The sequence below is a fragment of the Lates calcarifer genome, linkage group LG12 (assembly GCF_001640805.2).
Source record: "Lates calcarifer isolate ASB-BC8 linkage group LG12, TLL_Latcal_v3, whole genome shotgun sequence".
NCBI classification, from domain to species: domain Eukaryota; kingdom Metazoa; phylum Chordata; class Actinopteri; family Centropomidae; genus Lates; species Lates calcarifer.
Genome location: NC_066844.1, coordinates 220,443 through 245,358, shown reverse-complemented (window position 1 = coordinate 245,358; position 24,916 = coordinate 220,443). Strand labels below are relative to the sequence as shown.

Below are 24,916 nucleotides of genomic sequence, written 5' to 3'. Positions count from 1 at the left end.
TGTTCATCATCACATTATTAAACACTGGTGTTTCCAGCTGCCTGTCAGCAGGTGATGTGGTTTAGTGGTTTGTTAGTGAGAACAGTTTTTTTTAACAACTTTATTTATCATTTTTTCAGTGTTGAAGACACTCAAATAATTGCTTAAGCATTTCTTACAAAAGTTGTGAACCCGCCCCCACCCCCCACCCATCCAGGTGACATCCAATCAAACACATCTACTTAAACACTCACACATCAAACAAGTAGACAAAAACAAAAAGAGAAGAAAGCAAACATACACCAGTACAAATAACAATAATAACAACAATAATAATAATAATTAAAAAATTTTATAAATTAAAAAAAAATAATAATAATGATAATAATAAAAATAAACAAAAACAAACAGACACACTCATAATTAGTGAGAACAGTTTGAAGAGGACTGAGGTGTTCTCATGTTCATGTGTCTGTCTGTCTGTCTGTCACCTGAGCTCAGTGTTAAACACCTCAGATAAAGTGTGTGGAGACAGGACAGACAGGAGGAGGAAACCCTGCAGGTGGACGTGTACCTCTGCTGTCCTCGCTGGCTTCTCCCTCAGACAGGAGTCTCTCCAGGTGAGCACCCAGGTCCTGGAAACCAAGAGTCTTCCTGTGCAGAGCAGAGAGAGAGGATCAGACTCAGTGAACAGAGACAGGTGAGAACACCTGGTGACGTGTTGGAGTGAGACTGAGGCGGTCAAAGTAAAGAACAAGGTGAATAAAACTTTTCTTCACCGTCTACACCTTCAGGTTTATTAAAGCCTCACGTTTTCATTTACAGCTGTGTGTCGACCTCAGGTGTAACCGCGCATCATGATCAGGAAAACATGAGGCTGAAGAACTGTATCATGATGTCATGAAGTAATCTATTACCCCTCTGTTACCCCTCTGTGACTGATCACACTGTGTGAACTGTAGACAGTCCGTCCCCCTCTCTCATCATGACTCTGTTAACTCTGATTCACTCTGAAAAACTCCCTGCACACACACTGACAGAACCAGGCTAAAAACAACCCATAATGCAACACTCTGAAAGACTGTAGTTACAGTTCCTTATTCTACTCTCAGGACGCTTCCTGTCCTTTAAAGAATAAGAGAAGAACTGTGAGAAAGACTTGAGCTTTACATCTGAACTTTCATGTAGTTACACTGTGAGAAACTGGGTTTGATTTGAGATCAGAGATTTGATTTCTGCAGATCTGAGTTTGTTTTTTCTTCATGAGATAAATCCTCAGATGAATCCTGAGCGTATCAACCTGTGAGCTCTGAATCAAACTGAATCCTGAGTTGAATCTTCTCTGATGTCGACAGACGACGTCTGAGTCTGACTGGTCTTATTTAAACACATGAGCTCAGAGATTTTCAAACCTCACCACCACATGAAACCAGAGTCCTCATCTAATCCTCCCTCGGAGGGTTCACTGAGCCCTGCTGCAGGTCTGTCAGGTTCACCCTGAGCACATGGACTGAGGGTCCACTGACGACCTGTGTGTGTCTATGTTTAGAGCTGCTGATGGTAACATGAACCTGTCTGGTTTAAGGGCAGTGAAACACTAGTCCAGGTCACAGTACAAAACACACACACACACACACACACACACACACACACACACACACACACACACACACAGTGACCGAGTTTTTATCTGTTGCTCAATACATCAAAACATCAAAACAAAACAACCAGACATCACCTCTCTGACTCTGGCCAGTTTATTAGGAACACCTCTCTGGTTCCTCTCTTTGCTCTGATTCCTTCAGATGTTGAAACTCTCCTCTCTGACTCTGACTCCATGTTGTGTGCTGCCAGTTAGAGCTGCATGATTAATCATATTAAAATCATGATCTGGATTCAGAGCTCTGAGCAGTCTTGCTTCTAAATGACAGTGATTCTGCTGCGTTTTCATCAGGGACACCAGCTCCCGTCTTCTCCCTCAGCCAATCACAATGCTCCATTAGACCAGGTGATTCAGAAAGAGAAGGTTTGTTAGGACAAATAAAAACAGCAAAATGAATCCAGAAGAAAAACCTGCTGATGGTGGAGAGAACGAGGCGAGGAGTCTAACGAGGCCCACTGAGCTCAAAACCAGATTCAGTCTGTGGAAGTTTTTTGTTTTCAGACGTCAGTGAACATCACACAGGAGGATGAACAGCACTCAGACAGACTGAGACGCTCAGACTGACTGGTGTTAAAACTTTCTCTTCCAGCAGCAGCAGCCTGGAGTGTGGACACAGGCCAGGCTGGCTCCATGGATCCAGGCTGCTGGAGCCTGGTTGTGCTGAACAGGTAATGAAATGACAGGTGAGCAGAGAGAGGACTGAGCTGTTACCTGAGGGAGGCCACTGCAGGTCCCTGCGCTTTGGTTGAAGGAAACACATGATGCAGGTAATCACTGAGCAGCTTCTCATTCACTATACCTGAGAGACACAGCCACAGGTCAGGTTAGACAGGTGTCAGGTTAGACAGGTGTGTTTGACTCTCAAACACACAACATATACAACAGTAGAATATTAATAACACATGAAATTATATTAACTCTGTTCATTGAACCTCAGTGTTCAGGTGTAAATGTTTTCAGTCTGATGGAGAACATGAACACAGTGTGAGACAGGTGAGACAGGTGAGACAGGTGCAGAGTTCCTACCTGTAGCTCTGGGTTTGTCTGTGTCTGAGGACAGTCTGTAGTTACGGCGGGTCAGAGCCGTGCCCCCCCCTTTAGAGCTCATACTGTCCCACTGCACTCAGCTGCTCCCACACACTGCTGAGAGACAGGTACACAGGTACACACATACTCACATACTTCTACTGACAGTACTGCAGTATTGTTACTACATGACACTCAGAATACTGCTGATACTTTAGATGAAGATGAGGATACCTGTGTATTTTTACTGATCATAAGTGTACTGCCGTTACCTCTTCTACTGTATCTACTGCTATTGTTACTATAGTACTGTACAAATACTGTAATACAGTTACTGTACTACAGTACATACAGTTACTGTACCCTACAGTAACTGTAGAAGAGGTAACTGTAGGAAGAGGTAACTGTACTACAGTAACTGTATCCTACAGTAACGTGTACTACTGTCGCTACTGTGTCAACCCACAGTTACTGTACTGCTGTTAGCATGTTAGCTCACAGTGACCGGTTAAACCCGGCTCTGTGCTCATATAAAACCCTTCACCCGGACCTCCTGTGGGTCGAGGCCGGCCGAACTGGAGCCTTCTCCCCCGGACTCCCCCCTGCCCTGCCCCGGCTGCTCAGTGTTAGCAGGTGGCTAACAGCAGCGGCTAACAGCAGCTAACGGCAGCTAACAGCGGCTAACAGCAGCAGCTAACGGCTGAATGGACTCGACGTCAGCACGTACCGCTGCTTCAGGTGAAACGGACCGCTCTTCCACCTGAGGCCCGGCACTGTGTCCAGTGTTCGGACTGACACACGGGACGTGTTCGGCTGCGGTCCGGAGGAGAAGCAGAATGTCCACCACAACAGTCCTCTCTGTCAACGCCTCTCGCACTACGGAGCGGCAGCTGCGACAAAACACGTCTCTGCGCAAAACGCGAAACAAAAATGACGCTGAAGTTTGAGATGATGAGGAGAGTTAGAGACACAGAACTGAAGGAGTCTGTGCTCCAGGAATAACTGTGTTTTATCATACACATGTAGATAAAGTGTGGAAGCTGTTAACAACTTTATTAAACCTTTACTGATTAAAACAGAGCCGCACTGATCAGACCTGGAGCAGATCAACAGACTGAGACTGCTGTAAGACATCAGACCAGGTCCAGGTTAAACCTGGGGACAGACTCAAACACTGACTCTTTTGAAGCAGTGAAATCACGTTTCCCTCTGGTCTCATCTGTAGAATAAATGTTTCACAAACCGAGTTAAATGATTGAACTCAGGTGACCCGTCCTCTTTATTAATGCAGAAAGAACTGAGGAATAAAACCAGTGTTGATGAATGAGCAGAGCCTCCTCTCCTCACTCAGTCACAGTCTATGAAACACCGAGGACTGGACTAACCCTGACCCCCCATGGAGGAGGAAACTGAACACACCTGGGACAGGTGACCTCCAGCTCCCAGAGCAGGTGACTGATGTGACCTGAGAGAGGACCTGGTTCAGGACTGGACCGCACAGACCTGTCAGTCTTCAGTCTAACGCCCCCCTGTGGTCGCTCTGTGTCAGGACAGCTTCAGACTGAGACTGTGGATCAGAGACCTTTAATGATTCACTGCTGCACCTGAAGCCTCCACCTTCTGCCACTGGGTCCTGGACTTCAGGAGGATCTGGTTTTCAGTCTGCTCCATGATCACCTGCTGACCCTGAACCCTGAGGATCAGTGCACCTGTAATCCTGTTCTACATGAATCAACCTGCAGCACCTCCTCTGACAGACAGGAAGTGAACCTGGCTTTAACACTTTAACTTTAACACGCACTGCCACCAAGTGGTCACACCTGGTACCTGTTACCTGCAGGTCGATTCACGTCCTGCTCAGGTGTTTACAGAAAGAGGAACTGTGATCTGAGTTTTACTCCCTGAAGAAGCTGTTTGTTACTCAGACTTTCTAACATCAGTGTCTGTGACTTTAAGAATTAAAGAGCCTCTTCACCAAACTCTGATCTGAGGTCAGTTTCTCCTGATGAATGAACCAGTTACTGTCACTAATGATCATCATGATATTATTAATAAGTGTGTGTGTGTGTGTGTGTGTGTGTGTGTGTGTGTGTGTGTGTGTGTGATGAAGCTGCAGAGTCCCACACTGACAGAGGAGCCTGAACACATCTGAACATGAGGAATGTTTAATACAGTTTTAATCAGTCACAGGAGCAGTCGCCGTCACGTGGTCTCTCACCTGTTCCCACCTTTACAAAAGGCATCACACAGCAGGTTACACCTTTTCACCACCTGTCTGAGAACGTGCAAATGTTGCACACCTGATCCAAGCTTCCGGCAGACACGTGGGTCTGAGTCACAGCTTGTCCATAGAGAAGTAGTCCTGACCGGAAACACGTCACCACGGCCTCCACAGGGCGCCGTGGCACCGCGCGGCAGACCGGGATCCTGACCGCTTCCTGGCCGCCGTCCTCCGCCGCTGCTCCCCGGACACGTGCCGCTGCAGCGCCGCTCTCTGCCGCACGTAGAAGCGCTTGATCTCCTCGCGCTCCGCGGGCCGCAGCGGCGCGTGCAGCGACAGGTGGCGCAGGGTCTCCTGCAGACACTGCGAGAAGCCGCGGGAGTAGCTGGGGGCCACGCGGGGGGCCACGGCCCTCTGCCTCAGGAGCCCCACGGCCAGCTCCAGGACGTCGACCCTCTCCAGGCGGGGGGCGCCGCTCCGCTCCGGGTCCAGCAGAGTCCGCAGCTGCTCGATGCTGCAGCTGATCCGGTCCCTTCGAGCCTTCTCCACCGCGAGCCTCCGCTGCTGAAGGAGCAGAGGACGGGTTAGAACCGGGACCCGGCTGGACCTGGCTGGAGCTGGGGTCAGGGTGTGTGTGTGTGTGTGGGGGGGGGTCTCACCTTGTTGGAGTCCACAGGTCCAGGCTTGTCCTCGGGTCCGGTCTGAGTCACAGGAGCCATCACAGAGTCGGTCCTCAGTCCGGGTCCTGGTCTCTGTCAGTCAGACCAGGCTCTTCGGGTCCGGTATTTATAAGACCAGGAGGGGCTCCGCGTGCGTGGACTCTTCACACCTGAGAGGTTCCCACAGTCTGGACCCGTCATAAAGTCCGGACTGCAGACAGACCCCCCCCCCCCCTTCCTGTCTCAGACAGACGGAGCGTGGCGCGAATGTCACGCGCTCTCTCTCCAGGATCAGGTTATTGATGACTGACCCCCGTCCTGTGGGGGGGGGTTCCTCGTGCACACGTCTTCAACACACATCCACGCGCCACACGGGGGGGGGGGGGTAGACAGAATTTATGGTTGCAGTGAACTGTGACCCCCCCCCCCACAGAGACAATAAACTGATCAGAGAATCAGTGTGTGTGTCTCAGTCTGTGTGTGTGTGTGTGTGTGTGTGTGTGTGTGTGTGTGTGTGAGCAGCTGAACATCTGCAGCAGCTGCTCACAGAGACACAGGAAGGTTCCCAGGTAATAAAGTGGAGGGAGCCTCTGGTGGGGGGGGCTCTGTACCTTCACCTCCCCCCGCTCAGTTAACCAGGAGGTAATAGCTGCCTCTCTCCTGGTGGCTCGGCCTCGCCCACTGGCCTCAGACTGTGGGAAAGCTGCTCCTGCCTGGGACTCATGGCTTTGTGATGCTAATGTGGCCTATAAATAGAGGAGAGGGCTCCTCGGTCCATCACAGCTCACTCTGCTCCACCATGGCTCCGACCAACACCACACACTGTCCCCTCTCACTGCTCTCCACCAAAGACAGACACAAAGTAAGTCCTGCTCTGCAGCCTCTCCTCCCTCTCTCCGTCTCTGTGTCTCCGTCAGCTCCGTCCTCTCCACGTCTTCCTGACCTCCTTCCTCTTCTGTCTGCAGCTCAGGAAACCGCAGGTGGAGAAGATGCGCAGAGATCGCATCAACGGCTGCATCGAGCAGCTCAAGGTCCTGCTGGAGGAGGAGTTCCGCCGACAGGACCCCAACGCCAAGCTGGAGAAGGCCGACGTGCTGGAGATGACCGTGGCGTTCCTGAAGCGCCGCCTGCGGCCGACCAGCCCCAACACCCACGGATACTCCCGCTGCTGGGACGAGACGCTGCGCTTCCTGTCCCAGGACTCCCTGAAGGAGGCCACGCTGCACCTGCAGCACCTCCACCCTGCTGCCGCCACAGGACCCAACCTCTGCTCCTCCCACGGCCACGTCCAGGCTGCAGGGAAGCAGCTGCCCCCCCCCAACAGAGTCCTGTGGAGGCCCTGGTAGAGGGTCTGGGTCAGAGGGTCCTGGTCTGGATCAGAGGGTCTGGGTCAGAGGGTCTGGGTCAGAGGGTCTAGATCAGAGGGATGTTTGTTTCTTCAGGTTGAAGAGTCTCATCTGTGCTCAGGTGAACAGTCTGTGCTCTGTTGATGCACTGTAATGTACAGACGTGGTCTTCATGTGGACTCTGGTTCATGTGGACTCTGGTTCATGTGGACTCTGGTTCAGGGTCGGTCTGTGGTTAAATACCTTTTGTAAAGGTGGTGTTGCCTTCACTTCCTGTGGAAAAGTCAAAGCCTCTGTGAATAAAAAGGTTTAACAGATGATCTCTGGTCTGCGTTTTCTTCTGCTGCAGTTTGTGATCATGTGATTTCCCTCCTGGTTTTAGTGACAGTGAAGGCAGCGTCAGCTCCATTAAACAGGAGGAGAGTCGACCTGCTGCTCTGAGATCAGACACGTTGATCAGGTATTGATCAGATATTGGTCAGCTGTGTGACATTAATCTCTGGTGAGGAGATGTGTGTGTGTGTGTGTGTGTGTGTGTGTGTGTGTGTGTGTGTGTGTGTGGCTTTACTCTGTAATAAGAGACAGTGAGAGGGTTATTATCATTAAATCATTTAGAGAAGAAGTGACCCCCCCCCCCCCCACACACACACATCATTCTGACCTCAGTTCAGTTTTATGGAGACTAACCCTCTGATTTATGATGTTACTGTGTGTGTGTGTGTGTGTGTGTGTGTGTGTGTAGCCACCTGCTCTCACCTGGGAACCAGACCTGCAGCTCCACACACACCTGCTGACATCACAGACTTCCCACGGTCACACACAGGTGATGTTACACACACACATTAAACACAGTGTGACTCAGCAGCAGGAAGCTGGGGGGGGGGGGGGGGAGGAGTGTGGGAAAACAGCAGAGAGGCAGACTCCACACTGGGGTGGTGGGGGGTCATCATGTTGTTAAAACAAACACATTTAATATGAACTGAGCTAAACTGAAGTAACCCATCTGATCTATCTATCAATACACCTGATCTGTGATCAATACATCTGATCTATGATCAATACATCTGATCTGTGATCAATACATCTGATCTATGATCAATACAGACTCAGACTGAGAACAGACCCTTCATGTTGTTTCAGCTCATGTTGCTGATGATGTTCCTGTCGTGATGTGATCAGTGATGGAGGAACAGAAGCTGAGACCTGTTAAACCTGATGATGAAGATGATGATGAAGGTCTGAGCACAGATGATCAACGAGACGAAGATTTAAAGACAAAATGATTTTATTCAAACATCAGAACAAACTTTAAATAAATCTGAATAAATAAAGAAAACAGGCTCCTCAGGAGCCACAGGCAGGTTTACACTGTAAACACCCTCCAGACCAGGACCCTCTGATCTAGACCAGGACCCTCTGACCAGACCAGGACCCTCTGACCCAGACCCTCTGATCTAGACCAGGACCCTCTGACCCAGACCCTCTGATCCAGACCAGGACCCTCTGACCCAGACCCTCTACCAGGGCCTCCACAGGACTCTGTTGGGGGGGGCAGCTGCTTCCCTGCAGCCTGGACGTGGCCGTGGGAGGAGCAGAGGTTGGGTCCTGTGGCGGCAGCAGGGTGGAGGTGCTGCAGGTGCAGCGTGGCCTCCTTCAGGGAGTCCTGGGACAGGAAGCGCAGCGTCTCGTCCCAGCAGCGGGAGTATCCGTGGGTGTCGGGGCTGGTCGGCCGCAGGCGGCGCTTCAGGAACGCCACGGTCATCTCCAGCACGTCGGCCTTCTCCAGCTTGGCGTTGGGGTCCTGTCGGCGGAACTCCTCCTCCAGCAGGACCTTGAGCTGCTCGATGCAGCCGTTGATGCGATCTCTGCGCATCTTCTCCACCTGCGGTTTCCTGAGCTGCAGACAGAAGAGGAAGGAGGTCAGGAAGACGTGGAGAGGACGGAGCTGACGGAGACACAGAGACGGAGAGAGGGAGGAGAGGCTGCAGAGCAGGACTTACTTTGTGTCTGTCTTTGGTGGAGAGCAGTGAGAGGGGACAGTGTGTGGTGTTGGTCGGAGCCATGGTGGAGCAGAGTGAGCTGTGATGGACCGAGGAGCCCTCTCCTCTATTTATAGGCCACATTAGCATCACAAAGCCATGAGTCCCAGGCAGGAGCAGCTTTCCCACAGTCTGAGGCCAGTGGGCGAGGCCGAGCCACCAGGAGAGAGGCAGCTATTACCTCCTGGTTAACTGAGCGGGGGGAGGTGAAGGTACAGAGCCCCCCCCACCAGAGGCTCCCTCCACTTTATTACCTGGGAACCTTCCTGTGTCTCTGTGAGCAGCTGCTGCAGATGTTCAGCTGCTCACACACACACACACACACACACACACACAGACTGAGACACACACTGACTCCAGGTCAGTTTACAGCCTCCTTCAGAGAGTTCAGTCAATTAAACACAATTACCCAGAGTCCCCCCCACCACCACCACCACCACGTGGTCCAACACCTGCTGCCAGAGGCCGATGAACTAACCTGACTGAAAACATCATTTCAACAACGTAAAGTAAAAGTACTGTAATACTCTGAGTATAACACAGTATAACATTAACATTATTGATTTTAACAACTTTAATCTTTGTGTGTTGATGATGTGAGATTTGAATCAGTATCTGTGGTTCGCTGATCACACAGTCCCACAGTGATGATGCGTTTCTGTAGTCCAACCTGACGTTAGCAGGTTTCTGATCCAGGTTTAGTTCATCAGATAATCTTCAGAGCTCAGTGTGGAAATCACACACATCGTTTGGTTCACACACACACACATTCCAGAGGACCCCCCCCCCCATCCACAAAGAAAAGACTCCACCCCCCTATACAACAACACACTGCACACACCAAACAACGTGTCTCCATGGCTCCGAGCCCAGTGTGTGTGTCTGTGTGTGTGTGTGTGTGTGTGTGTGAGGTTTTATTGTGCAGCCTGTTGTTGTTGTGAAGTGTGTGAGACAAACAGACAGACAGACAGACAGACAGACTTCCTGAGCAGCTGTAATAAACCTCCTCTGAAGGTGTGACAGGACTCATCCTGGATCCAGACCAGAGTCTCAGTCCTGGTCTGATCTGGGATCAGCTCCTGTCGTCAGCAGATCACTGTGATACTGAGCTTTATTCTGAAAGGATGTCAGAGATCATGACATCCACAGGAAGTGAGGTCACACTAGATCAGATCTACAGGTGTGTTCAGGTGTGTGATAAGACGCTCACATCTCGTATCAATAATTAAATATTTATTATTTCAAATTGTGTGAGTGTGCAGTTATTAAGGCAGACGGTTCTGAAAAGAAATCTTCTGTTTTCAGCTAAAGATTCAAACAAAGCAGCAGAAAATAAAAACTGTCTCTGGACGTCTGAGACAGCGTGAGACTGATGATGAGCTGTGGTTCAGACGTTAACACAGCAACACAACAAACACATAACAGAGGAAACATCGGCTCTGACATCTGTTCAACGCTAACACCATCAAACTCACTGACCTGAACTGTTTTCCAGGTTTCTATTGATTCATGATTCATCAGATTCAAAGATTCAGTTTAACTCTGAGACTAAAGAAACTAACTGAACTGAACTAAAACAGGTTTTTATGTTTTTATGTTTAAATGTCAGTCAAAATAAAGTTAATGAGTTAACGAAGCAGCAGCTAAAACAGATCAGTGTGATCGTCACGAGGCAGCTCCACACTTTCACTATTCAACAGATTAACTGATTAACTGATTGATTCATTGATTCATTGATTGACTGTGAAACATCAGAAAACAGTGAAAAATGTTCATCAGTTTCCCACAGTCTCATCGTGTCTCGTCTTTGTCAGTTTACTGTGACAGACTGAAGAAAATATCAATTAATTAGTTAATGAATCAGTTAATTAAATGTTTCCACAGATTAAAACACTGATGTATTTATAAACTGTGTTTCTGAGGACAAACAGCAGCTCAAACATCTGGATGGAAGACACTCTCTCTGCTGCTGATCCTCATCCAGAATACAATCAGGTCCAGGTCCAGGTGCCGGTCCAGGTCCAGGTCCAGGTTCAGTGCAAAGCTTCTCAGAGGGACAGTGGGAGACTAAGATTCAGGACAAGGAGACTCTCTCTTCCTTTCATTGATCAGTGTCTATCAGTGTGTTTGTTGCAGGTGATTGGACGATCAGCTGATGAGGGGGGAGGAGGGAGGGCTCTGATTGGACGAGCAGGCTTCAGTCCTGGACTCAGCCCATGTAGGGGTACCTCCACTCTCTGAGGGGGACGTGGGTCTGCTTCACCACCTGCGGGGACGTCCACCTCAGGACGTAGTGAGGACCTCCGGGTTTGTCATTCGTACCTGGACGCAGAGCAAAGTTCACAGGTTGAATCACTGATCATCTGTCGTCACCTGGAGACACCGGGAGGACAGGTAAACCACTCTCACCTGAAGCTCTGGCTCCACCAAACGGCTGCTGAGCGACGATGGAGCCGGTGGATTTATCGTTGACGTAGTAGTTCCCAGCAGCGTTTCTGAGGACGACGGCGGCCTCCTCGATCACCTTCCTGTAACAGAGACACGGTCAGAGACAGGAACACCTGCTGCAGGTGAGTCAGCTGACTCAGGTGGGTCAGCCTGGAGACTCAGAGATCAGAAACATGAAGTCTTACTGGTCCTGAGCGAACACAGCTCCTGTCAGAGCGTACGGAGACGTGCTGTCGATCAGCTGCAGAACCTCTCTGTACTCCTTCTCTGGATAAACATAAACCGTCAGAACTGGACCGAAGATCTCCTGCAACACAACGACAGCTTCACACACACGTAACATCTGATTCACACACGAGTGTGAGACTTCAGTCTGATCTGTTTCTACTGAGCTCAGTCACACGACAGGATTCACTGACATCTAGTGGTGAGACCTTAGACTGCAGCTGACTGAACACCTGAACACCTGAACTCTCCCTCTCTGAATCAGAGTCTACGGTGGCCGTCAGGAGACAAAATGACATCAAGGTCCACATCGACTACTCTGTCAGGAAAACTACATCTTTCCTCTCTGTTATTGGACTGGTTTCATTTCAGCTCAGTGTGAGAGTCTGTCTTTAAAACCACAGATGGACAGACGTCTCAGATTAGAGTAGGTAACAGCTCCTGTACAGAGCATCAGTCTGATTCAGTTTGTCTGTTCTGGGCTCCTGTAGAAAGGCAATCACACACTGATAGAAACAGGTTTCTGATTCTATTCCACAGTGGAGCTTTAACCTTTAACTGAGTCCAGTTTTTCTACCTTGTTGTCATTTTAAAAGCAGAGAGACAGTTTGTGACAGTTTGTGTCTGTACCTCGTTCATGATGGCGTCCTGCGGGTCTTTGGTCTCGATGATGGTCGGCTCCACGTAATAACCCTTCTTATCGTCACAGTTCCCTCCGGCGATCACCTTCAGGTTGGGGGAGGACTTGGCGTGATCGAGCCACCTCTTTATCCGACTAAATGACTGGAGGAGAAACAAGGAGAATAAAATGGTTCGTTATTAAAAAAGGACAGAGAGACGTTCAGAGGACAGAGAGACATTCAGAGGACAGAGAGACATTCAGAGGACGTTCAGAGGACAGAGAGACATTCAGAGGACAGAAAGATGGTCAGAGGACATTCAGAGGACAGAGAGACATTCAGAGGACGTTCAGAGGACAGAGAGACGTTCAGAGGACGTTCAGAGGACGTTCAGAGGACAGAGAGACGTTCAGAGGACGTTCAGAGGACGTTACCTTATCATCGATTACAGCAGAGAAGAAGGTGCTGAAGTCTTCAACAGGCTGAGGAGGAGAAAACAAACATGTGATCAAAGACAAACACAGGAGAGGATCTGTGGTTTAAATCCAGGTCCAGGTCTCTGTGGACTCACGTCTCCCACTCTGATGCTCCTGTGAATGTCCAGGAGTCCCTGTTTGATCTGCGGCCACATGCTGTCAGGGACGTACATCCTGGAACAGGCTGAACACTTCTGACCTCCGTACTCGAACGCTGAGCGGATGGTCCCCGTCACCACGCTCTGAACGTCCGCAGACCTGTGGACGAAGTGGAAGTTCTTCCCTCCGCACTCTGAAAACATCCAGAGACACAGACCGTCAGAAAACCAGAGACCGATGTTCATCAGCAGCTCACCTGGGCTCCGTCAACTCCAGGTGATGTTTCAGTCTAATGTCTGACAGGATCCTGGTTCACATGTGAAACACACAGAGAACTGAACACCTTTAAAACACATCATCTGTCAACTCATCCTGTCATTAAACAAACTGCTGCAGTTCACTGTGTGAAAACTGGAACGTGTTGCGTTCACTGCCTGCTGACACAGTCAGACATGTCAGACTCATACAGGCTCAGAGAAAATCCACTTGTTACAGAGTGTCAGAGGTCAGAGGTCAAAGGGTCAGCTCACCTCCTGCCAGCCGGGGAACGTCTTGTAGGTGTCCAGGTTCTCAGCCACTTGTTTCCACAGACGCTTGAACGTCCTGAAGAAGAGACGGAGACGAAGAGTTTCAACTTTCTGATCCATCACACACAGTTCACTGTAAAATGATCAGACCCCCCTCTGATAGACAGACAGACAGGAGAGAGACAGACAGACAGACAGACAGACAGGAGGACAGACAGACAGGAGAGAGACAGACAGACAGACAGACAGACAGACAGACAGACAGACAGACAGAAGACAGACAGACAGACAGACAGACAGACAGGACAGACAGACAGACAGACAGACAGACAGAGGACAGACAGACAGACAGACAGACAGACAGACAGACAGACAGACAGACAGGAGACAGACAGACAGAGACAGACAGACAGGAGACAGACAGACAGACAGACAGGAGGACAGACAGACAGGAGAGAGGACAGACAGACAGGAGTCTTACGGGACGCTGCCGGTGAAGTTGATGCCTGCCAGGTGCTCAGAGGAGGTGATGGTGTCTCCGAACACGGGGCCGTCAGCGGGCAGGAACTGGATGATGTTGGGGGGCAGACCACACTCCCTCAGGACTCTGTACACAGCGTAGCTGGCAGACATGGCTGTGTCACTGGGCTTCCACAGAACCACGTTCCCCTGGAGAACAGGAAGGAACAGAGACGTCTCAACATCAGGGAGATCAGGAAACTCTGACTGAAAGCTCCCGATCCTCCATGTTTGATTCTGAACAAACACTCACCATCAGAGCCGGAGTTCCTGCCAGGTTTCCACCAATCGCAGTGAAGTTAAAAGGAGCCACAGCTGCGACGAAGCCCTGAGACAGACAGACAGACAGGTAGGCAGACAGGCAGACAGAGAGAGAGAGAGACAGGAGACAGAGAGACAGACATAGAGAGAGACAGAGAGAGAGAGAGACAGGAGACAGACAGACAGACAGACAGGCAGACAGGCAGAGACAGAGACAGAGACAGAGACAGAGAGACAGACAGACAGACAGGCAGACAGGCAGACAGGCAGAGACAGAGACAGAGACAGAGACAGAGACAGAGACAGAGACAGACAGACAGGCAGACAGGCAGAGACAGAGACAGAGACAGAGACAGACAGACAGGCAGACAGGCAGAGAGACAGACAGACAGACAGACGGACGGACAGAGAGACAGAGACAGACAGGCAGGCAGGCAGGCAGACAGACAGACAGACGGACGGACAGAGAGAGAGACAGACAGACAGGAAACAGACAGACAGACAGAGAGACAGACAGACAGACAGACAGACAGACAGGACAGACAGACAGAGAGACAGACAGACAGGACAGAGAGACAGACAGACAGACAGAGAGACAGACAGGACAGAGAGACAGACAGACAGGAGACAGACAGACGGACAGAGAGACAGACAGACAGACAGACAGACAGACGGACAGAGAGACAGACAGACAGACAGACAGAGACAGACAGACAGGACAGACAGACAGAGAGACAGACAGACAGAGAGACAGGCAGACAGGCAGAGAGACAGACAGACAGAGAGACAGACAGACAGTCAGACAGACAGACAGAGAGACAGACAGACGGAGAGACAGACAGACAGAGAGACAGACAGACAGACAGAGAGATAGACAGACAGGAGACAGACAGAGTGCTGATCAGGCTGTCATCAGGAGGAGCTGTGGAGGCAGAACCTCTGACACAGACTGTGGCAGAGATCAATGATGTTGTGCAGCTGACTGAGGATCAGTGTTAAACGTCACAGTGATCCAGAACCTTCAGTGTTTGTAGAGACTGAGCTGACTGACCTGAGGAAACACAGGTGAGATGTACAGGTGAGTGTTACCTCCAGGCCTCTGTACAGCATGGTGTTGGTGCTTCCCTCTGCATCGAGCGGCTGCTGTTTCTGCAGCTCGATCGCGTGCTTGGCGTTAAACCTGAAGAAGTCGATCAGCTCTGCGGCAGCGTCGATCTCGGCCTGGACCACCGTCTTCCCCTGGTCCACAACAGGATCAGGGTTATTACAGGATCACCTGGATCTGGACCTGAGTTACCAGTTAAACAGTGAAGGAGTGAAACCTGTCCGATCATGGTCTTGGCGAGGACTTCGGCTCTCCTGGGTCCACTGATGACATCAGCGGCCTTGAACAGGATCTGGGCTCGGTCCTGGATCGGCTTCAGGTCCCAGTCTCTCCTTGCCGCCATGGACGCCACGATGGCTTTATTGATCAGCTCCTGTAACGTCACACAGAAAATACAACAGAGAGTTCACAGCTCCCCCTGCTGGACTGACTGAAACACTGCAGAGACGACCTCTGACTGAAACTGGTCCTGTGTCTGTGGTTGGAGCAGATTTATCATGAACAAGTCCAGAACCAGCTGAAGACGACCTGTGTGTAAAAACCTGATCGTCCACTGGTTCATCTGAAGACTGAGACTGAGGAGGAGATAAAACCTGACTGAGTGCTGAGGAAACAGTCTTCAGGTTTCTGTTCTCAGCAGCAGCTCGTGTCATTTTATTTCCTGCTCTGCTCAGGTCTGAACTGAACTTTGTCTTTAAATCAAACACAAACCTTTAAAGGTTGTTGAATGCAGCTCTGACATTCAAACAGTTTCTGTTTATATTCTGAAGGTTTGTATCAGTCACTGTCTGACTTCTATTTTATTATTAAAAACATGGAGAGTTGAATATTTAATGACTGTGACAGACTCTGTAAAAACCTTTGATGATTCAACAGGAAACATGTTTGAACCTGGGTCTAATGTTCATTTATGTAAATGAGCTCATAGTTAATTTCAGGAAACAAGAATCTCATGTTGAAATCTGTAATAATTTCTGACCCTGTTCACCTGTAGAGTCAATGTTACATGTATGTAAATATGAACATGTGTGTTGTGTGGAACAGGTCTCACCTTGTCAGCGTAACAGAACTTGGCCACCTTGTGTGAGTGATTGAACGGCTGTGAAAACAGAGTGATGATCATTAAATATTCAGACTTTACACAGACAGTGGTTTATATGAAGGAGAAACACGGAGGATTAACATCAGAGGTTATTGATGAAACGTCCTGAATGAACCTGCTCCACTGTTTGAATAATGATTCCTGTGGTGATAAGTTTCTGTGGAGCAACAGTTGGCTCAGGTTACAGCAGCTGCTGTTGACTCTACTCACTGATAACTGATATCTGATGTCTTTGGTCCACACATGTTCATCCCCCACCACACATGGGATCTCCTCTGTCACGCCCTTCACACTGTCCAGGGCCTGGAACAACAAGTCAGGATAAAGTCAGGATAAAGTCAGGATAACGACAGGATAAAGTCAGGATAAAGTCATGGTAAAGTCAGGATAAAGTCAGGATAAAGTCATGGTAAAGTCAGGATAAAGTCAGGATAAAGTCAGGATAAAGTCAGGATAAAGTCAGGATAAAGTCAGGAAATGAACCAGGTTAAAGTCTGTGTTGATGAGTGAACACCTCCAACCTTCAGCAGCTCTTTCCTCTCTGCACTGCCCTCATTGAAGCTCAGGATCGGCTCATTCTTCACCTCCACTGCTGCACAGGAGAACGTCTTAAACCTGAAAACACAGCACAAAAACCTGATAAACCTGGATTCATCAAACTACTGAAGGAAAGTTTCTGTTTTCATATAAAGTGACGCAGTAAAGTTCAGTCATTCACAGTCGGCTGCCTCCTTCAGAGCAAAGATCACATGATCATCTGAGGTTTGTCCTGTTAAATCAGTCGTCACCTGTCTGACCCTGAACTTGTTCTTTTACCTGCTGCAGGTTGTTTTCACCTGTTACTGTGTTTCTCTAACTTCAGATTTATTCATTCATTCATCTGTTTTACTGACATTAACAGGTTTTGAGGTCTGAGGTGAAATATTAGCCTGAAGTTAAACTTTGTCTCAGTCTGTAATAAACAACATGTTGAGGTCTGAAGCTTCTGTTCCGCTCTGTCTGAAAGAGCTGATTAATGTCTTCATGAATCAATGATCAGACATTGAGGAGAAATCAGCCTCTGTGAACACTGGAGGAACCTGAACCTGAGGATGAGCTGATGAATGAAATGAGGCTGCTTCTGTCTGAACTCTATGAAAACCCTGTGGCTCCTGTTCCTCCTCACTGCTGTTTATCTGTGGTGCTCAGACTGTGGAGCCGCTGGTTTCAGTTTGATCCAGTTCCACTGAAAGTTTCATCACAGCTGGTCTGTGGTCCGGTCTGCCTCATATATGATTAACTACAGCAGGATAAACTGAAGGTCGCAGGGGGGGGGGTGTCAGACCAGGACCTCTGACTGAGTCCACATGAGCTCCTCATGCAGCTGTAACCTGAGAGGAAACAAACATCTGGAGACCACAGGGTTCAGTTTTTACAGGTGAAACAGGAAAATAAACTTCAGGTCTTTCTGAGAATCAGACTCTGGTTCTGAGGGGAGAGAACAGAGATGTGGATCAGGACTCTGAGCTGGATCCTGGGGGCCTACTGATCTTAGAGAGCAAAGTGAAAACACACATCCACCTCTTCTATTAAATAACTCTGTGACTCCTCCTCCAACATGGACCAGGTTCTGGTTTCTGCTCCTGAACCTCTAAAATAAACTGGTTCTGATCCAGAGAAGTCAGGCTCTCAGGTGTGAGCTCTGACATCATTAGTGGGCGTGTCCTGTTCTCCAGGTGAGACAGTGATCTGCAATATCAGCTGATCTCACTGGTTCTGATCTGGACTGGAAGAGACCTGGACCCGGTCTCTGGATAGAATCAAGGTTCAGAGAGTCTTGAACAGAACCTGGTTCAGGTCTGTGTGAGATCACATTCCACCTGAAAAGACTGCCACCTGAGAGAAGGCACGGGACACCAGGAAACACAGAGTTTAACCTGCTGAGCTCCTCAGACTGATCAGCTCTGACATCAGCTGATTTATCACTGATTATTTCTCCAATAACGGATCGATTAATCGCTGTTTGCAGCATATAACAGAGACAGGTGTTCTCCACCACACTGATGAGTCGTTAAATCAGGTGCAGGTAAACAGCAGCAGGTGAGCACAGGTGAGTGCTGCTGGACCCAGGAGAAGCTAACATTAGCTGACATGTTGGACCGTCGCCCTGCTGCGGTCTCGTGTCGGCTCATGTGAAACAGCGTTAGCAGGTACCTACCCCCTCCAGGACCAACCCACCGCCGCCCTCACGCGGAGCATGTTCCCGCCACGGACTGAGACCACGAGCTGAGGAGAAACCGGACGGACAGACGGTCTGACACGGCCACAGGACGGACACCTGACACACGGATCGATAACTGATCAGACAGACGGTTAGGAAGCGGATCCGGATCCAGGACTACGATCGCGCCTTCACGGGGGGAGACAGTTGGTTTTAGATTTCACACTGTGTTTGAGTTTTGAGACAGTTGTTCTTTTTTTTACAACAGTCTGATGATCAGAGAATATGTTGAGTTATTAAGACTGAACAGACGGCGCCATTTTGTTTTATCTGTTAAAGTCTTTAACGCAGGTTGAACTACCCCCCCTCCTCTGTGAAATGGAACATTCCACAGGCGGGTCTGCGACTGGCCAATCAGCGAACATTAAAAATATCCTCAGCCAATCACAGAGCAGAGAACAAAGCTCTATATTTGACCAGCTTCTTGACCTTTCGGTCACCTCTGCTCGGCTTTCTTCATGTCACCCTCATTACAGACGGGGCATTTTTTACTATTCATTTAAAAACGAATTTATTTACATTTAAAACATTAAAAAATGTTTATTTATTTGACTCTACCAGTGTTTCCTGTTGAATGTGCCTCTCTTCCTGGTGTCATATTATCACCTGATACCTGTGGGACATCTTTGAATAAAAGGTCCTATTATTGATTAAAAACAAAACATAAAGACAGGTTTCCCCAGTTTTCACAGAGGATAATGAACGTATACATTTTTTTTAAGTTCAACCCTTATTCTCTATCTTTAGATTCTGTTTCCTTGTATGTATCAGTATAAACTGTATTAGTGCACAAAACACTGTAATGTAAACTGTTAGCAAAATTAGCAACAATTTAAAATGACACATTACTGATAAAAAGAGAAAAGGTTAAATGAACAAAAGTAAAATAACATATTAAAAGGTCAAGGGTAGATATAAAAAGCAAACTGTAAAAATGAATAACACATTTATATGTGAATAAAACAGTGCAAACTAAAAACATAAACCTTTAGAATAATGAGAGAGCAGGACAGGTGTAGTTTCAGAGGTTAAACCTTTCTCTTTATATAAATATGATCATCTCTACCTGCTCTGTTCCACTGTCACTGAGACCTGATAATTCACATTATAAATGAATGGAAACAGCTTCTCAGTGAAAGTGTGTGTGAAGGTGTGTATGTGAGTGTGCAAAGTATTTACCTTTATATAACAATATTCCCCATAATCCACACCGTATATTCCCCTTCCTCTGGACAGACTCTGCTAACACACCCAGTATCCAACCTGTACTGTCTCCAACCTCAACATCCCAGCTGTGAGTCCCTGAGTTAAAACCCTCAGAGCTCAGGACACAACAGTAATAATCAAACCTCTCTGGATTGTCAGGAAGCTGCTGTTTGTGTCCTCGTCTCACACTGGTCAGATCTTCAGACAGGATCAGTTCTGGACCAGCAGTGTTTAGGGGACCATCCCATAATGGCACTGTGGAATGCGGCAGGCTAGGTACAGGTAATAAATGAACTTTGGTTGATGATAGCAGAAATGTTTGACACCATCAAAGGACATTACATTCATGTCCCCAACCTCTCCTGGGATACATGAGAAATTCCTCCAGGTGGGCGTTAAAGACCTTGCAGACTGGTGGCTTAGCCAGACATTCCCATTTTACCATCATCACATGTTTGGATTTACCAAGTCTCCCACACCATCTGAACTCAACATGAGGTGATGATCAGTTGACAGCCCTTTTCTGCATCCAAGTGTCCGAGACATACATCCATGGATCTGATGATCTGATGATTCGACCATGGTAAGTCATCGATCTTTACATCTACAGTGTTCTGACACCAAACACACTTATGATCCACCCATTGCTCAATCATGGTGTTTTTTTATAGCTGATCCATGACTAGTACAGAAGTCTAAAAAGAAACCGGGCAGGACTTTCCCCCAGTCACCCTCCTGGAGGTTTCTCCATCATTCATTCATTCAGTTCATAGACACAGACAAGAGTCAGAGTCTTCTTCTCAGCAATGCACAGTCACACCAGTCTGAGACTTCTTTTTCATTAGGGATTAATGAGGGTGTAAATGAATATATTTGTTTCTGTGCTTCATTTTAAAGTGGCAGTGCAGGTGACACATGTTGAACAGGTATGAAAATAAATCTCTTATCAGCTGATGATCAAACTGTGTTAGATGTGAGACAGATGCCGTGTTTAGAGTTTTTGATTAGGTCCATTTGTGTTAAAGGGACCTAGAAACAGGAACACCAACATTACAAACATCTTTGAAATGTCATTTTAAAAAACATTTTATCATGAAAATCTATATCTGATTTTATGCATGCAGGCTGCTCTTCCTCTTGGTTCTTGTTGTTCTTACAGTTTGGAAAAATGTCACCTGGCCAGGTTGTTGCTGATAAAGAGTTTAGGAATTATGGGACAGTTTGATCATATGACAACCATCAGGTCTGTTCAACAAAACTGACTGAAAGTCAGCATCAACTTAATTACATCATTTAATTTTTGCAGTTAGTGCAGAATTATTATATATGGTAAATATATTTAGCAATACAGAATTTAAGACATGTTTTTTATTGTTTTTAACAGAATATAGAGACAATTAGATAAATAAAGTAACAGAAAAGGCAAAACACCTAAGAACAGGTTTTCTCTCCCAGTTTCCACAGAGGAAACAAAACAAACACAAAACTTTGAGAGTCATATTTATTTTATTTTTATTTTCTTACTGAAACAGTGATTTCACCGTTTAATGATAAAGTCACAGGAAACACTGTAAGAGGCTGTAAATACACAGTTCATCACACAGTGAACATCAGGCTGTGTAACATCAGTGTCAGTCCACATTAACCAGGACCACATCAGGCTAAGTCTGTAAGTACAGGGGTGTACTGCATCAGTCGTCCAGTACAGTAACATACAGGCTGTAGGTTGACAGTTTGTTCCTGACTATACTCTTTTCACTGCAGCTCTGTTTGTTCCACACTAAAAACACAAATGTAGTGATTCAGAAAGTACAACAAGACTAAAAAAGGAACTATGTAATTTAAATTTTAAACAAATTACAGCAGGTTTATAAAGTGTTACAGAACCTATTACACCACCTTCCCCCACTTTTCTCTCTTTGTTGCTCAACAGATCAAACTGTGCCCTGAAATATTAGAATAGGTAACTGGTAGTTAAATACAACATTATTCCCTAACTTTAGTTTCTGTTTACTTTTTTGTATCGTGTGTACTGCACTAGTACACAAAAAATGACACAGTACTGATAAAGAGAGAACAGTAAATGAACCAAACATCAAAATCAGAAGCAAAGTAAAATAATTAATTGAAATAATTTTACATACAAATACATATAAATCTGATCTTCCTCTTTATCAGTATTTACTCTGTTCCACTGTCACAGAAACCTTCACTGGTAACATCTTCACTGGGAGTTTATCGTCATTGTAAATGAATGGAAACAGCTTCTCAGTGAAAGTGTGTGTGAAGGTGTGTATGTGTGTGTTAGTATCAGGATCAGAGAACAACAGTTTTCCTCTGGTCCAGTCCAGATTCACTCTGATCCTCTGGAGCTTTTCCTGCACTGGGAGATCATTGAATGGACCTGGTGGTGAGTGTGCAAAGTATTTACCTTTATATAACAATATTTCCCATAATCCAGACTGTACATGTCCCTTCCTCTGGACAGACTCTGCTAACACACCCAGTATCCAACCTGTACTGTCTCCAACCTCAACATCCCAGCTGTGAATCCCTGAGTTAAAACCCTCAGAGCCCAGGACAATGAGGTCAGTGAATCTCTCTGGATTGTCAGGAAGCTGCTGTTCCTCTCCTCGTCTCAGACTGGTCAGATCTTCAGACAGGATCAGTTCTGGACCAGCAGTGTTTGGGTCCAGAACCACAGGACTGTAGGAGACCATGTCCTTCATCTTGTTCCAGATGTTGAAGGTCAGGTTGCCCAGGTGTTTGGCCTGGTCTATCAGAGCTCCTGAGAGCAGCTGGTGATCCTCCAGCAGGGGGCGCTGCTGGACTCTTTCCACTGCAGCCTTGTAGTTGTTGAGGAATGAGACGTCTTCAGCTCTCAGCTCGTCCTCTGTGGCTCTGACTGTGTGTGAAAGAGCTGCTATCTCTCTGCTCAGAGCCTCCATCTTCTCCTTCATCATCTGACTCTTCTGCTCCTCTTCCTCCCTCAGTGCAGCCATCCTGGCCTCCTCTTCCTCTTCTAGAAACTGGTGAAGCTTCTTAAACTGCTCCTTAATCTGCCTCTCTGTGTGTCGGGCCTGGACCTTAATGTGTTCTGCTGTTTGATCAAACTCCACTTTAACTTCTTCTAAACTCTTTAACTTCTTCTTTAAGGGCTCCAGAGTTTCCTGAAGTTCCTTCTTGTGTTGTCGTGCAGCTTCATCAATGGGTCTGAATCTGTGGTGGGTGTGTTTTTCTGAATCTCTGCAGACGAGACACACTGGCTGCTGATGGTCCAGACAGAAGAGTTTGAGTTTCTCAGAGTGCAGACTGCAGAGAGCCTCTGAAGATCTCTGATCTCTCTCCTGTAAGAAGGACTCACACAGCTTCTTTAAGGCCCGGTTTATAGGTGGTTCTACTCTTGAAGATCGTCTCTTACAAACTGGACACTGTGGTGTTGGTTTCTCTCTCCACCATCTCTTCAGACAGTCTTTACAGAAGCTGTGGCTACATGACAGAACAACAGGATCTCTAAAGACCTCCTGACAGACCGGACAGCAGAGATCCTCCTCTGATCTGGAAGCCATTTAGTCTGAGTGAAGCTGAAAACACAGCAGACAGGAAGTACAGTCAGTCATGGCTCCCCTCCCTCCTCTACTAACATCACTGAAATTCACTTTGACTCTGAGTCCTGGTTTTAGTCAAACTCACCTTCAGTGTGTGGAGAGTCAGCAGGTTGAAGCAGCAGTGTTGTAGTTTTCCTCTTTTCTCTCCTGTAGCTGGACTCACTCAGAGGAAGCTGTTAGTTTGGTTTGAAGGTGAATCTGAGCGTCTGATTTTTCTGTCTTTACAGTACTGTTTCTGGTCTCGTTCAGTGAGGTGGCACATGGCACCGAACAGAATGCATCAAACTGTTCATTCCATGTGGTTGATAAGATCCCTTTGGTAACTGTGACACAAAGCTTTGAGCTTCATCTCTCCACAGTACTTGTTTCCAAAGCTTATCCAAAGGTTATCCAGATGTTACTCTGTAGACTTCCAGATATTGACTTTTGTATTTAGGCTCTAGGTGAAGTTTACTTGCAGACCCTGTGCAACACTGTGGACAGCAGATGGTGCACCACCACCTGAGTGGGTCATGATCCAAGTCTCCATTGCAGAGGCAACAGGTAGGAGCTGTTGTCAGAAGGTTATCCATGGTGCAAGGTGGGAGAAGCCTTCAGGCTGAAGAAAGAGGCCTTGCAGTCCTGGTTGGCCCCAGATTCTCCTGTAACAGTAGACAGGTAATAGGAGAGCAGCAGCTTCGGCAGTTGTGGAAGCAAAAACTCAGGTGTGGGAAGAGTTCAAAGCTGTGGATTTTCTGTTGGTGTCAGGAAGGGAAGGCAGAGCTTGGATGAGGCTGTGTTCAGCAGGGGAGGAGAATTGCACACCTGGACTGGGGATACTGTCAAGAGGTGGAAAGAGCACTTTGAGGAGCTCCTGAGTTGCTAAGGTGATCAACAAAGTCTGCAGTAGGGATCAGGTGTAGATGCAATTCTTGGCTAAGATGCCTCTTCAATGTTGCGTACAGGTCGAGGACAGTACCTGTGGAGTAGAGGGTGACACAGGAGAGGATTTTCACTCCCACAAACACAATCCCCGTCCTGTCCCAATCCCAAGTCAAATTAGAAAAAAAAATCCTGTCTCATCCTGCACCCATGTCGTGTGTTTTGGGCACAGTCTGTAGGTTTTGTGGTACCTGGCTGGAGTGAGATTTTGATGCCATGGGCTTAATGACATGTATGTGAACTAAATCACGGGCACATATTTGTACTCAATTTGTTCTTTCTGCTGTGCACTTGACGTTAGACAATAATATATAAATAATATAAAATACATGACACAGCTGTAATAATACGTCTTCACACACAGTCTGAAGGGAACAGCGCCATCTCCTGGTGTTAACGAGAATCAGCTGCAGTTTAATTCTTTAGAGGACAGTGAGACAGAAACACGAGGGACAAGTTGTTTTCATCTTCACACAGCAGAAACATCACTGGTCCATTTCACGGGTTCAGACCTGTCACCTCCTGTTAACTGAGAGCAGAGCAACTGACTCAGTTATCCACTGAAAAATATATTTTATCAGAATTATTATTTTATTATTGTGTTCA

At 47.5% G+C, this 24,916-nt stretch overlaps 6 protein-coding genes across 7 annotated transcripts in view; 1 reads left to right on the top strand and 5 right to left on the bottom strand.

Moving 5' to 3' along the window:
* LOC108890709 (E3 ubiquitin-protein ligase RNF123) overlaps positions 1-3,564 on the bottom strand; it is a 73,494-nt gene extending 69,930 nt beyond the window's left edge. The window contains exons 1-4 of one of the 2 annotated variants that reach the window (XM_018687692.2): positions 3,396-3,564; positions 2,669-2,785; positions 2,354-2,441; positions 554-633 (exon numbers count right to left, since the gene is read on the bottom strand). In XM_018687692.2, coding sequence (XP_018543208.1) covers positions 554-633; positions 2,354-2,441; positions 2,669-2,750 — 250 coding nt within the window. In that variant the 5' untranslated portion in view covers positions 2,751-2,785; positions 3,396-3,564. The remainder of the gene's footprint in view (positions 1-553; positions 634-2,353; positions 2,442-2,668; positions 2,786-3,395) is intronic. The other variant, XM_018687693.2, reaches the window with a different exon arrangement.
* A 1,315-nt stretch (positions 3,565-4,879) lies between these two features.
* LOC108890684 (transcription factor HES-5) lies at positions 4,880-7,180 on the top strand. The gene is made up of 2 exons (XM_018687660.2): positions 4,880-6,410; positions 6,514-7,180. Exons 1-2 carry the CDS (start codon positions 6,282-6,284, stop codon positions 6,892-6,894), a joined length of 510 nt encoding a protein of 169 aa, XP_018543176.1. The 5' UTR covers positions 4,880-6,281; the 3' UTR covers positions 6,895-7,180.
* Positions 5,046-5,608, bottom strand: LOC108890685 (transcription factor HES-5-like). Its single transcript, XM_018687661.2, has 2 exons — positions 5,549-5,608; positions 5,046-5,453 (listed from the first exon to the last, which is right to left on the bottom strand). Exons 1-2 carry the CDS (start codon positions 5,606-5,608, stop codon positions 5,046-5,048), a joined length of 468 nt encoding a protein of 155 aa, XP_018543177.1.
* Positions 7,181-8,257: 1,077 nt separating the features above from the next.
* On the bottom strand, positions 8,258-9,993 carry LOC108890679 (transcription factor HES-5-like). Its single transcript, XM_018687655.2, has 2 exons — positions 8,895-9,993; positions 8,258-8,791 (listed from the first exon to the last, which is right to left on the bottom strand). Exons 1-2 carry the CDS (start codon positions 9,021-9,023, stop codon positions 8,258-8,260), a joined length of 663 nt encoding a protein of 220 aa, XP_018543171.1. The 5' UTR covers positions 9,024-9,993.
* A 156-nt stretch (positions 9,994-10,149) lies between these two features.
* aldh4a1 (aldehyde dehydrogenase 4 family, member A1) lies at positions 10,150-18,748 on the bottom strand. Its single transcript, XM_018687663.2, has 15 exons — positions 18,513-18,748; positions 16,837-16,930; positions 16,526-16,618; positions 16,265-16,312; positions 15,431-15,586; positions 15,198-15,347; positions 14,101-14,175; positions 13,810-13,997; positions 13,332-13,404; positions 12,798-12,992; positions 12,661-12,708; positions 12,237-12,389; positions 11,567-11,688; positions 11,343-11,461; positions 10,150-11,255 (listed from the first exon to the last, which is right to left on the bottom strand). The coding sequence occupies exons 1-15, from the start codon at positions 18,551-18,553 to the stop codon at positions 11,143-11,145; spliced, it is 1,668 nt and encodes a 555-aa protein (XP_018543179.1). The 5' UTR covers positions 18,554-18,748; the 3' UTR covers positions 10,150-11,142.
* A 2,520-nt stretch (positions 18,749-21,268) lies between these two features.
* Positions 21,269-23,603, bottom strand: LOC108890686 (nuclear factor 7, brain-like). The gene is made up of 2 exons (XM_018687662.2): positions 23,475-23,603; positions 21,269-23,365 (listed from the first exon to the last, which is right to left on the bottom strand). The coding sequence occupies exon 2, from the start codon at positions 23,348-23,350 to the stop codon at positions 21,956-21,958; it is 1,395 nt and encodes a 464-aa protein (XP_018543178.1). The 5' UTR covers positions 23,351-23,365; positions 23,475-23,603; the 3' UTR covers positions 21,269-21,955.
* Between the last annotated feature and the right edge of the window lie 1,313 nt (positions 23,604-24,916).